Consider the following 14,099-nt stretch of genomic DNA (forward strand, 5'->3'; position numbering starts at 1 on the left):
GTCTATGGGCCTCTTGGCTGGGGATCCTGCCATGCCACTTCATTGTTCCTGCTATATCATTACCTCTCTTTTATTTTCTGTTACCTGTGGGCTTATGGGCTGATGCTCCTACCATGTTAGTCCACTTTCCACATCTTTACCTCTTTTGGGCTTTATTGGCCAACATTCCTGTTGTGCCAGCCCATTTCATTCCTCGGACCATTTACTTCACTTTACCACTTTTACTCTCATGGGCTTTTTGCTAAATCCTTTGGGCTTCCACGGCCCAATTACCACATCCTTACCTCTTATTACTTTTTCGGGCTTATTGGCCTTGAAGCCAACCTAATAGATTTACTAATTCATTTCCTAGACTTCCCCGGCCCATTTACTTCCTCTTTACCTCTTATTGTTTCTATAGGCTTACTACTTCATTTATTGGGTTTCCTCAACCCATTTACTTCCTCTTTACCTCTTATTATTCTTGTGGGTTTGCTGGCCATTATTCCTACCATTCCAATCTACTGGGCTTACTTTACCATTTTGTCTTCTCACTTTCTTCATATTGTTGGGTTTCTTCTGCTATTGGACCCTTTTGTCAAAAGTGGGCATCAATAAGGAGGAACCACCATATTCCCCAATTGAAGATTATGCATTTTCTAATTGTTGCAGGCTAAGTAAAAGGATCCCCCTAATCCTTTCTTCTTCTTCTTCTTCTTCTTCTTCTTCTTCTTTCCTTTTTTTTTTTAAGAAAAAAAAGGATAAATTTCAGAATTTATTTTTTTCTTTCAACTATGGTGCGGTACAAGTGTCTGAGATGGGAGGACCCTGGGCGTACCTTTATAATTATTGGGCCCAAATTTAGGTATCAACTACATGCTTCTTTTTCTCTTATTACCTAATTAATTAACAAATTAAAGTTACAATTCTATGGACTAGTAGTTGTTTTGGTGAGCTCAACTTTTGTCTTGGCTCCACTCTCACAGCTTTTAATGCATGATAGGTGGACTTTGTGATCCATGCACCAACTATAAGGTCATTGAACTTAACCCCACAAGGCCCCCAGAGTGATACCCTCTAGCCAATCACAGAGAGGCATGCCATAAACTTGTCATTCATTTACCCTTGTCGAGTCCCCCTCAAGTCAAAGAAGATTGATGTGGACTTTAAGGAGCAATTAAACGTCTGAGCAAAAGTAGAATTGCATGATTTTATTCTCCGAATGAAAAAAAAAAATGGTATTATTCTTAATATATATACTCATATTTTTTTATTCGTTAAGTGAATTTTTTTTTTTTTAATATAAGATAGAAATTCTACTCTAGTCTAATCTAAGTATATATGTGTGTGAACCTTCTTCCTAGAGACTTGAATCTCGACCCTTGTCCCTCCACACTTTACAATCACTTATACTTGTGGAGTGACCATCGCACCAAAAATGTGCAATGATGATATTTCATTGTTAATACATCATATGAAGAGATAAACTGTATATAAGATTAATGCCATTTAACTGAATTCCTTCCTATTTACACACATGTATTGATGCACATATATAATTGATCCTACTAGAAGTCATATGCATGCATGTAATTCTGGAAAACTTTACCAATTTGAAATCACTTTGGTTGAAATTGAACGTGCCACAAGTTTCAAAATTGAAAGAATCGATTACTAGATGATCATGTGCAAGGCCAGTTCTTAGGCTAGACCATTTAGGCCAATGCCTACTCCTATTATATATAAAATGTCCCAAATAATTAATTTTATTGAATTTTTAATTTTTTCTTATAAAAATATAATGGAGATGTTGTTTGTTCTAAATCTCTAAAAAATTGAGGGCCAGTAGGCAATAGAAATACAACCTAAATGAAACAAAAATTTATAAAAAAAAATTGTTGCAAGTGTAGCAAATCATCATTAATTATCAAGAATTTATAACAATTTAGGGTTTCTTTGGTTGGGGAGAAAAGTGTGTTTTGTTGGGTTAATTACGGCGTGACAATATTTGTGGTATTACAAGTTGCAACTCTACTATTAAGTTGTGTGTAATATAATTAGCTAAATCCTAAATTAAATCAAGGTTACAATCAAGGTTGTTAAAATCGGGATCCTACGTAAGATCGTTGAAGGTAGTTGGGATCGAAAACCGTAGGATCGGATTGTGAATCGTAAGATCTTATATATTTTCAGATTTGAAGCAAAAAATACGTTGATAATGGTTTTGTATGTTGAATAATCACATAAGTTATAAATTCATCCATAAAAAAACTTAGATTTGCATCATATGATGTAATTTGCATGTCATACATTACTAAGTCTACACTAACGAAACAAATATATTTAAGTTTTGACCCAATGAATCTAAAAGATTCAATAAATGTTTAATTAGCAACCAAATACCAAAATATTTATCAAAACATCTGGAAATATTTTCAAAGTTCTAAGTTCTAAGTTTGAAATCCAAAATAAGTTAGCAAATGGAAACTAACTAACTACAATATGAAATCCAAAAGTAAGATGAATATTAAGATGAAGTAAACATTTATTCTTATTCTAAGGTTCTTATAACCACCATCCTAATTCTTAATCATCATCATCCATTTCATTATCTATGTAGACATTATATATTTGTATACTAGAGCTGCAAAAGACATCAAGATACAATTTCACACTCAACTATTTAAATTATACTACTCAGCAACAATTAAAGAGCATGCTCAAAAAATCAATTAATCAATATACAAATAAAAGCATAAATGATAAAATTATATAAAAAAAAATATTTTGGTAATATTAGAATACAAATTAGTATATTAACCAAACAAATTTAACAACATTATAGCTTAAAAGGCAGCAAAACCAACATCAAATTCTTCATTTAGAAATTATGAAACATTCCTTCATTTTGATTACAAGTGAACTATAAACTAGAAAACATTTGCTTAGGTTAACATAATTTTATAAAATTAAAAAAAAAAAAAATCATACCATCACAACATGAAAAAAATAAAAACCCTTAAAACTTCATCAAAATAAAAAATTTATCTCATAAAAAAAAAAAAAAACCAAAAATTTCTATTTTTGGTAGGATCAGTAGGATCCCATACGATCCTACCATTTTTGTAACCCTTCTGCAATCCTACGATCCAGATTGCGATTTTTGTAACCCTTGTACAACCATAGTTACAATACTCGACAAGTAGAAGTATAATTAGCTTGGGTTCAGAAAAAAGAAGAAGTATAATTAGCTTACTTGTCCTCTAAGTAAAATTATGATAACTTTGCTCATCCTCAAAGTAGGATTAAAAAATACACAAAAATTAGAGTTATATATCATACTTGGGTCTTAACTGGGATGAGTGCTTGGTATCTCTTATTTCACTTTTCAATTGTTGGTGATAGGAGTATTTCTTTCATAATTGAAGGGATCGCTTCTTTGTCTTTATCACATTCCAAACTTGACCCACTTGAGTTGAGATGATCCGTCAAATTGGTGTGCGCCCTTTGAGATTTAAACACAACAATAATTGCTAGCAATTTCAAATTAAATCTTGCAATTTGTTTAATTAGTAGAAATTTTAGGCTAGAAGTCTAGAACTATGTGTTAAAAAAAAAGTGACAACTAAAAAATAAAAAAGAAAGAAAGATCGCTAATAATCGAAAGGAAGAAATTCTCTTTATTCTATAAAGAATAGAAAGGAATATTTATTTATAATTATAAAAACAAAAAACCCAATCATATCAAGGAGTAATTCCTGAGTATCATCGGAACACGAAGAATGGTCATTCAAGACCAAAATTATTGTACATATTCCCATACATAAATAAATAAAATGATTCTTGTACATATTATGTAATGTACGTAATATGTACAAGAATCATAATATCACTATAAAAAAGATGAAACAAATTAAAAATAAAAATTGATGGGTGTCGGCTTAACTTGTCCCGTATATGGCAGGGTAACCTTACAACCACCTGAATGAATCAGAACCACTAATATTTCAGGAAAATCACTACAGTCTACAGAGACAAAGCGTTAGAAACCTAATAAATCTGAAGCTTCACCTTACCAAACCTGAAATGCAATCCATTAAAATTCAACACTGGTCGTGGACAAACATAACGCTCTTTATTTAATCTTCTTTATCATTCAAGCTCGCGGTAGGTAACAGCTTTATAAAAAGAAGAGAAACGTATAAACGAGAAAGTGATCTGAGAAAAGGAAAATTCATGAATTATTATTATTTTTTAAATTTTTGGTGGGGTTTCTCTTTTTATATATTATCAACATGGACATTGAGACAGTAGATCCGAGAGGAAGAGGGTAAAAAAAAAAAAAAAAAAGGTTGAACCAAAATCAAAAAATTATCCGAATACAAAAGTAGTTAACACACTTCCTTGACAAGTAAACCATAAAGTGCTATATCATACGATAATGAACACATCATGTGACTTTAATTTGATATAGCAAAAAAAAAAAAAAAAAAAAAAAAAAAAAAAAAAAAAAAAAGGAAAAGAAAAAGAAAAAAAAAAAAAAGAATGATAGGTTTACTTCAAGCGGAGGGTGTAGGGAACAACTTTCTTCATACATATCCATATGGAACTCTAGCTAGCTATCCAGAATTGATATCACAGTCACAGATCGAAACTGTTGCGCGCAAATTAAAGATTAGAAAATTAATTTCATCGACCCCACACAGCATGGTACGGTGATTCAAGTGCAGCCGTTCTTTTTTGCAGCTTAAGGTCCTTGTAAAACTTGTTAATAAACTCTTCAGCTGCTTTGTCCACTTGGCTATCACCATCGTCCTTCAATGGAAACGGCGAGTCTGTCACTCGTAGCTGCCTCACCATAGGGCTTTTTCCAAACCCAGGTAATGTAACCATAGGAGAGGCCTCAACAACTGCTTCATTGTTCAACATCTCCAGCACTTTCTGGACCGCATTAACAGTGGTCACATCGTCATAGCCGTAAGGCTTGGTGAAAAGATGGTGGTGGTGTTTGCGCTTGTTGAAATGAAAAGGGTAGTGATTAGCGGGGCTATTGCTACAGCTGAATTCATATTCACGTGGGGATATGAAGGAAAGGGAAGCATTGGATTTGCAACTCAAGGAAGAGAAGTTGTTGTGGAACATGAGGTTGTTTGCTATGGTTTTTCCTGCTAGCTTGCCACGCTTCAGCATCAAATGGAGATCAACCATTATTTTGCTCTTGCATATGCCTTTTCTTATCATGAAGAACACTACACGTATTATGTTCCATAGCTTCTTCGCTACCACCGGCGGTGGGCTTGGTTCCATTTCCATTTCTGCTCTTTTGTTTTTGATGTTGTTTTTGTTTTTGTTTTTTTTTTGGTTTTGCTTTGAGAGAGAGAGAGAGAGAGAGAGAGAGAGAGAGATCTAAAAGGTTTTTTGGTTTTGCTATGACCATGAGGGCTAAGGGGGAGAGCAATATAAAGGGCAATGAAATAATTATACTAATTATTTTAATTAGTAAATGTTACGACAAGTATTCCACTCTCTCCTATAGCGCGTAGTACGAGTTTAGACCCAAAAAAAGTTATGAATTTAAGAATTTTGCCTGTTTTTTATTAATGCTGGTAGAGAGTGATTATAACGCGCTGAATATTAGCGAGGGTTATTACTTTCTTCTATGTATAGAGATTACTAGAAGGTCCCTATGATAGTAACCAAATTACCTAAGTAAGTCCTCGGCCTCAATGATTACAGATATTTGGCCTTTTGTCGTGGACACCAGGCAGTATTTGTGAGATACAGCCAATGGTCCAATAGTCCAATAGCTTCACTCACACATTTCACCATTCCTCCTGTACTGTGTTTCTTCCTTCTTCTTTAAAGGTGATCTTGACCCCTATCATTCTTTGTACATTAGCCATGTATCCTCGTGTACGTTTCCATTTCCATTAGCTTATTTCCATTAATTTATTTTAGCAGTAGGAAACTCTTATGAATTGTGATTTATTCACACGTGCGAGTATAATAATTGTGGATTTTTTTAGAGAGTTTTAACCTGCATTACATTTGTCCGCTCTTAATAATGGTTTTTTATCATTAGATCAAAACACTAATAAGTTTTTTGTGTAAGCGAGGATTGAATTTCAAATCTCTTATACAACCATGATAATTGTGGATTTAAATAATAATAAACTACACTATTGCATGGATGGTTTTATGTTATATGGATGATAGGGTTTAAGTGGGTTTGGGGTAATGACCACACTTACGCGATCATGAATTTCTCTCTTTTTTTATTTTATTTTTATATAGGGAAAAAAATAAAAGTAATATTAAATATATAATATTTTCTTAATTTGTAAATACAAAAACTTTTGAAATTACAAGCTATTAATTTTTACATAAATGCATAATTGATATCACTTTTTTTTTTTTTGGTCTATAATTCACAACTTATGAATTCAACATAATTGTCAAAATTTTGTATATTGATTTATTGAGTAAAAATGTGGCATGCATTTCAAACTTTTGATGAGTTGATTTTCATCTACTTGTTTCATTTATCGTTTAAAAATGCTATTATACTTTAAAGAAAATGTAATTTTAGAAAAGTATACATTCTTAAAGCTTTTTTAGGGCAACAAAAAGAACCTTAATTAATAGTAGCTAATTTTGAATAGGATTAGCATCGGGGTCCATTAATTGACATTTGCTTGCTTCAACTTTTTTTTTTTTTTGAGGGACCTGCTTCAAATTTTTTCTGGTTAGCGTAATTGTGTTCAATTTGACTTGTTTTAAATTTAAATGATATTAGAGTTGGAAAAATACAATTTTGATCAAGGACCTCCAAACAAAAATTCATAGTGGGCCACATTAAATAAATGAAAGGAAGACAAAGTGAGTGGCTTGACTTAACAAAAGGGGAAGCCTAGGAATACATGTCAGTAACGTATTCTCATGTAACATTGTTAAGAAAGGAATATCCCAAGTAATAAATTTAACGTTTTTCAAAGTGAGTTTTGTTTCTCATTCCTGCCTTGCGCACAATTACTCAAAGAATATGTAACATATAATCCCAGTAGATAGATATGTGACATAATAAACCAATTAATCATAGAACAGTAGATATAGCCATTTAATATAACCTCAAATGCATCTTAAAATCGCTTTTAATGTTTAGGTTAATTATTGATATCTCTTAAAAAAGTTTGATTCAAATTGCCCTCGTTTGCTTGAAATGTATATATATATATATATATATATATGTTAATTAAGAAAAAAAAAACCATGTTAAAATCTCCTCATTTATTAATTGAAAAACAAGTTATTTATTAATTTTTTAGTTAAGGCTTGGTTTAGGATTTACTTATTTTGCTGAAACTGAAATTTTTTTGTTAAAATTACTATAAATAAATGTAAAAATTAGCTGAAATAGTATAATGTGACTCATAAATAGTGCTAAAAAGTATAATGAGACTTATAAATAATAACAAAAATAAACTAAATAGCAAAATAAATCAGTAAAATTAATCATATCAAACAGAAAATAAGGTTGAAAAACGTGTCTTGCTCACAACAATGACTTTGAGTGTGAGTGGCTTCCACGGCGTACAAGGCGCGTGCACTCTCTGTCTCTATATTAATATTCCTTTCCTACATCGATCGATCTTTCACACGTACATAGAGAGGAAAGTGAGTGAGAGAAATTGATTGGTTTAGCCAGCTTGACAAGGTTGGCATGAATGAATAGCAGCACCTACTCTGGACACATGGCACTCAAGTTGAGGTGCAAACCAATCTAAGACCGTACACGCAAATACAATCCCCCCTTTTTTTTGGCGTGCGTATGGATTGTATTTTTTATACGCATAAACAAACCATTTTGTACCCAAAGCTTTGGCCTTTCAATTTTTGTAACAAAACTCTAGGGCTAGTCTAGGATCTTGAATCTTCTTCTTTAGGCTTTTTTTTTTCTTCTTCTGAATAATTAAGGAGAGGGATCCATTTAGCTATATTTTATAAACTATGAAATCTGCAATGTGTGTCTTTTTATTTAATTAAAACCTTGAGATTCTTTTTGTAGGGCATGAATGAAGCAAACTAATAGTGAGCGTTTGGTTTCAGCTGAAACCAACGTTCACGTTTTCAATTCCGCGTTTCTGTCTTTTTTTTTTTTTTTTTTTCAGCGCATGAACAGTAAATTTACTGTGCAGAGACAAAAATTACTGTTTATGCACTGTAGCAGTACTGTTCATGTATTTGTAGCAGCACTGTTTACGCATTAAAAATATTAAAAATGGGTCCCACGGTACTTTTTCCACATTTAAAAATTATTTTGCTACAGTGTTTTCAGTTTCAGCAACAATAAGCTTAATTCAAACGGACCCATAATTGAAAAGCCCTCGAATTGTCTACCGAAATACTAGTATATATTAGCAACAAACTGCAATACCTTTAATTGGCATCTCGAATATTCTTCAAAGAAATCAAGATTTTTTTTTTTTTAAATTATTTTATTTTAATACCTGTGTCTGTGTGTTAGTTTAACGGTCTAAGGCATAAAACCACCAGAGTTAGATTGAACATGTCTCACTCACCTAATAAGAATATGCTTTTAATCTTCAAGAAACAACAGTGGAAGAGCTAGTTCTATCAAGGAAACACAAAATATAGTGTCATTGCAACGATTAACCTTTTTGGATTAGGGATTGGTAACATATTCCTAGTGTAGACTATAGAGTCTAGTAATTTTTTTGTGCATGCCACATGAATAAAAGTAAATTTTTTTTTTTGAGAAACAAGTAAAATTTCTTTTACGGGTCTTATGAGTCGAGTCTGTTTTAGATATTCCCATAAATTTTTTTTTTTTTTTAATTTAAAAAAAGGATTGATTTTAAACTAAGCCAAGCACATAGTTCTTTTAAAAGATAAACTTTGGTGTAACACTAATTTGGTTCATTTTTGTTGTGGTTCTTTTGGTTTAGGGTATACTAGTGCAGTATGTTAATTACCATTTAATTGTGTGTCACTATTAAAAGGAACTTAAATTAGGCATGTGTTTGCCGCAGGCTAGGGACTTGAAAACGAATAAGAAAAAAACTTTAAACTTCATTGTAATTATTTGTGAAAACGATTGGAGCAAGCGACCCCTTTTGCGAAATGGTAGATATTCACAACTAGCTAGCATGTAAAATAAATAAAAGAACAATAAAGAGTGTTCAATTTAATTCTAGACGCCGCATTCTTATCAAGGAGCCAAATAATGTGGAGGTGAACGATCCAGTATTTCCTCACCCACTTTTTTCCACCCCCCCTCTCTTTCCTCTTCCTAGTTAATGGTCTTGAAAGCACCTTTCTAGCTGGGCCATGATCACCTTAAAGCTAAACAAACATTTATTTCTGTGGGGGGATCCAAAGACCAGTCACACCTGTCACTCACACTCACACTCACAGCTTCGATCTCCATATTTCAATGGTTTCTCATGGGCAAATTTGACAAAGCCTAATTGTTTTGAGTTGTATGATATGATGATTTGATCATGAAATTAATATATATTGCCAAATTTCAATGATTGAGAGAGTTATGCATAAATTATATTATATATTTTGTAATGGATGTTCTATCATTGGCATTTTCTTTTGTTGATCATGCTAGTATAAGTAGGGACAATCTTGATGATAATTGAATGACTCTTTTCGTGATCTATCCTATTATTAGTTTTCATTTGGCATTTTTCACAAAAGTAAAGTACGTACATCATATATTGTAGAATGCACTTCTTAATTTAATTATCTTGGTTATTTTTGGTAAAAATATAGAGTTGTGATGGGGGATGTTCGGATGGGGTTTTTTTCCTTCATAAATCTACTATTACAATTACATATTTAGTGTGGTCCAGTAGCTTTACTTGAATTTTTTTTTTTTTTTTTTTTTTTTTTTTTTTTTTTTTCTGTAAAAAAATAACTGGATTCAAATCAACGAAAAAAAGAGAGAGGTTTGATTAGAGTAGAAATAAAATAACAACGTGCAGACAATTTAAAAACAATAAAAATCTAAACTAAAGTTGATCTCCATTTGCTGCTTTTATTAACTAAAGTTTACTTCTACTAGTTAATTTACTAAACAACTGAACAAGAAAGCAAGCCGGTCAACATCGATCAATGTATATGTACCTTTTAAAATTAAATAAAAAAGCAAATAATTTGTAGGTCTCACATTTTGTTTGATCCAAAACTGTAGGTTACCATTACTTATTTGTTTATATTAAAGTGTGTAAAAGTATAGATATCTTAAAAAAAAAAAAGATTTTATTTTTTTAATTAAAAAAAAAGACAATCTAATTAGTGAGAGTTTCGGGATATTTGTTAAGGTTGAATTTTATAATGCAGTCGATTGCCTTTTTATAAGGGATCAAGCCACCTTCAATTAAAAAAATATCTATTTATTAGTTTTTATTACTTTTTAAAAGTGTAAAATTCATATTTTAAACCTCCTTAACGAGTGCACAAGAACATCCATTAAATTAGTGAGAAAAAGTAATTAAAAAGAAAAAGGAGGCGCATGGATAGACTAGAAACAGAACTCATACGGGGTATTTCCTCTTTGATGTACCATTTCTCTTGAATTCTAGAGTTCATTTCTTAATTATTAAGAAGAAGAAGAAGGAATAGATGGAACGTAGTAGAAACTTATAATGTGAGATGAGTAAAGCATGATAAAACTTAAATTGATATCCTTTGCCTCGTATGCCCTTTTTTGTAATTAAAGTGTGTATATACATATATATATATATATATATATATATTAGAAATACATAATTAAGAAAAGCAAGGACGTCAAGATCAGAAGGGCACTATATGCATGTTTATTACATCTTTTAATAAAGTGTGAGAGTTATATTCAGATGGAACACTTTTATGTTGGGACTGGTAGTGGTATCCACTACTTCTGAGGGTTGGTTTGGGAAGATTCCAGTTTATATGCCAAAACCTTAATGATGAGTTATGATAAATGTTCTTTAAAAAGCGAACACAGATTCTTGCCAGACCTTACTTGCCTTACAACCTATCCAAGACTTCCAAATTAACAAGTGCAACTTCCATACTTGATGATTGTCTGGTCTTGTTAACAGAAATGATTTTTTTTTAGTAATAACTATGATGTGCATGTGTGTTAGCGTAAAGTTACAACAACTCATTCGGTGTACAAACATTCATATTCAACCGTACTTTTCTAAATTTCATGGCTAGACTTATTGGACTCACGAAGAAACAAATTCAGAACCATAAATGTTGAATATCTAAATTTCCCCAGCCGTTTACCAAAAAAAAAAAAAATTTCCACGCCCAAACGCAATGTATGAGTTAGGTACGTGTCAATAGTTGCACACATTTTTTTTATTTTTTTTCATTTTTATGAACGAAAAGGGGGGCGGGGGCAACCATTGTGATTCACTCCTCTAGGCGTGACCATAACGACACGCCCGCTAGGAAATGTTGGATTGAACCATAACTACTGTGGTCCGGGATAACCACAGACTTCACCCTAGCACCTCAAGAGAGCTGATAATCATGGGCTCCTCAGCAAAGATACCCACACTCCACCCCAGGTGCTTGCCCGGGCTCGAACGAGGGACCTCAAAGCTAATTCACAGATCCCAACCACCAGGGCACCCCTCTTGGGGCTTAGTTGCACACTTACGTAGTTTTCGTTTTATAAGTATTATAAATCAATAAGTATCCTCTAAAAGTGATTTACTAACAAATAAAAATATATTATCTTACTTACTTCTCATAATGAACTCATTAACTAAAATTTCAACAATGGAAATTCTCAAAAATTAGAATGGATAAAAAAAAATTACAAGAAGAATGAATATATAAATCGAACATTTCATAGTTTAAACTTCCCTATGCTTAGGAATAACGGTCTCAGTTCAGTCATAAACTAACATATGCTTGGTAATGCATAATGAAAATTTCAAAATTTTTATTGGACTTGAAAAATTCAAATGTCCTAAATATTAGGCATACTTAGGAATGCGCAACCAACTTGATCCAACCCAAACCATTGAGTTGGGTTAGTTTTTAGGGGTTGGTGGGTTGGGTTGTAAATTGTTTTATAGTGGGTCGGGTTGGGTTCGGGTGATAAGATTCCAAATCTGCCTAACCCAACCCGACCTACCTATATTTAATATATATTTAAAACATAAAAATATATTTAAAAATATATTATTCGATTTTGTTATTTACTTGTTTGCCATCTTCCTAAATAAAATCCAAACTCTAAGTTCTTCTTATATAGTTTGTGTTGTTTTGGTATTATGCTCAGGATTATTTGGTTATAAATTTGCTCTTATTTGTGATGTTGTTGTTCTAATGCTCAATTTAATAATAATAAAAATGTCCAACCCAATCTACATGGGTTGGGTTGGATTGGATTTTTTTTAACCCACCATGGTGAGTTGGGTTGAAAAAACTCTACAACCTGACCCATGCACACCCCTAGGTATACTAAATAATCTTTACGATTAGAGTCATACTTAGATTATAGTCATGCTTATCCACATGATTGGGTGTATTGTGATATTCTTATATATGGGGTAATTTATTCATATTCTAGGAGTGTGTACGTGCAAGTTAGATTTTTAGGTTGTGTAAGAGAGTGTGTGACGGATCTAACAGTACATTTAAGTGAAAAAGCCTAAGAGCACTAAAAATGAAAGCTTTAACACTTTAATGTAGAAAGAGAGAGCATAACATGGAAAGTAAAGAAGACATGTGAAATATGTGGAAAACCCTTTGAAAATGGATGAAAAACCACGAGTGAGCAAGGGGAATGTCTTTTACTCTCTCCCGATCTCTATTATGTAAAGAAGAATCAAGGTTTTTTTACAATGGTAATGTTCTTCCCCAAAGAATGCCCTTTTTTTTTCTCTGCCTCACTTTCCTACCCAAACTTTCTAGCTTTTTCTCTTCGTTTCTCCTTAGATCCTTGCCCTAATGGCTTAATAACATGTTCCTATTATAGTTCGAGGAATGTTACCAGGTACACAAGGATAGGTGTCAAACTGCGATTCCTCCATTTGAATCTTAAAACAACTACTATACTATGTAACGACTGGAGGAGAGAGAAAGCATGCCAATGTCAGGGTAGTGGAACTGAGGGTGGCTTTGCCACTACATGGGGGGCACAAGCTTAGCCAATAAGGGGTGTTCTATAGCATTTGACCATGGAAGGTCACTATCTCCCTTTTGTGCAAGTGTTGGTTGTCCATGTTAAGTGCAAATCTTACTCTTCCCCAAGATGGTCACGCCATTGGCACGAGTTGAAGATCCCTATTTCAACCAACATTCCTTTTCCTTTGCTCACAGTTGCTCCACGTGTATGATCTGGATCTAGCCATGCCAGCACTCTCACATGCCTTGGCTGGTGTAATGTACAGAGTGCAATTAATGTCATATCCCTTTCTCTTACATACTAGTGGGTCTCACTAATTAAATTTTAACGTTGTTTCAATATTGGACACTAGTAAAGTTGGAAACTTTTGGGACATGAATCCAAAATCCTCAAGGGGAAACTTTTTTAGTATGGATATCGTGGTAAATTTGAACATATAATATGAAATCTTTCTTCTTTTTCTTCTTAATAATTTGATAGTCAGGAGATGTGGAATATGAACTCGGGACGTTTTTGTTAGAAACACAAGGATGCATGCATTTATAACTAAACATGATGATATATTTCTATATTTTTATCCCTATAACGCTGTAACTCCATTCGTAATTTTCATTATTTAACAAAAAAAAAAAAGAAAAGAAGCATTGATCGATGCGGTAAATGTAGCCTAATTTTAGGGTGATCCATATAAATCTAATATTCTTGTCTACATTCTTTAATACTAGCATTATGCCCGTGCAATGCACGGCTTAATCAAAATTCATATGTAGATAATTTTATAATTAATTTACTTAAAATTAAATAATAAAATAGAAAACAAAAATAAATGAATATTTTTCTTTTAAGTTATATAATGATTGTGTATTGTGTGAGACTAAAATAACAACAACAACAACAACAACAACAATAATAATACCCAAAATGAGATGAATACAATTCATAAATTTTTTTTTGTGAA

At 32.4% G+C, this 14,099-nt stretch overlaps 1 protein-coding gene across 1 annotated transcript; it reads right to left on the minus strand.

The window, feature by feature from the left end:
- Window positions 1-4,357: 4,357 nt before the first annotated feature.
- LOC115977914 lies at window positions 4,358-5,370 on the minus strand. The gene has a single exon (XM_031099945.1). It carries the CDS (start codon window positions 5,290-5,292, stop codon window positions 4,669-4,671), a length of 624 nt encoding a protein of 207 aa, XP_030955805.1. The 5' UTR covers window positions 5,293-5,370; the 3' UTR covers window positions 4,358-4,668.
- Window positions 5,371-14,099: the final 8,729 nt, after the last annotated feature.

Source organism: Quercus lobata, chromosome 2, assembly GCF_001633185.2.
Source record: "Quercus lobata isolate SW786 chromosome 2, ValleyOak3.0 Primary Assembly, whole genome shotgun sequence".
Lineage (NCBI taxonomy): Eukaryota > Viridiplantae > Streptophyta > Magnoliopsida > Fagales > Fagaceae > Quercus > Quercus lobata.

What these genes read in the sequence shown, in the direction of transcription:
- LOC115977914 (XM_031099945.1), bottom strand. Translation starts at nt 5,292, where the DNA reads ATGGAAATGGAACCAAGCCCACCGCCGGTGGTAGCGAAGAAGCTATGG.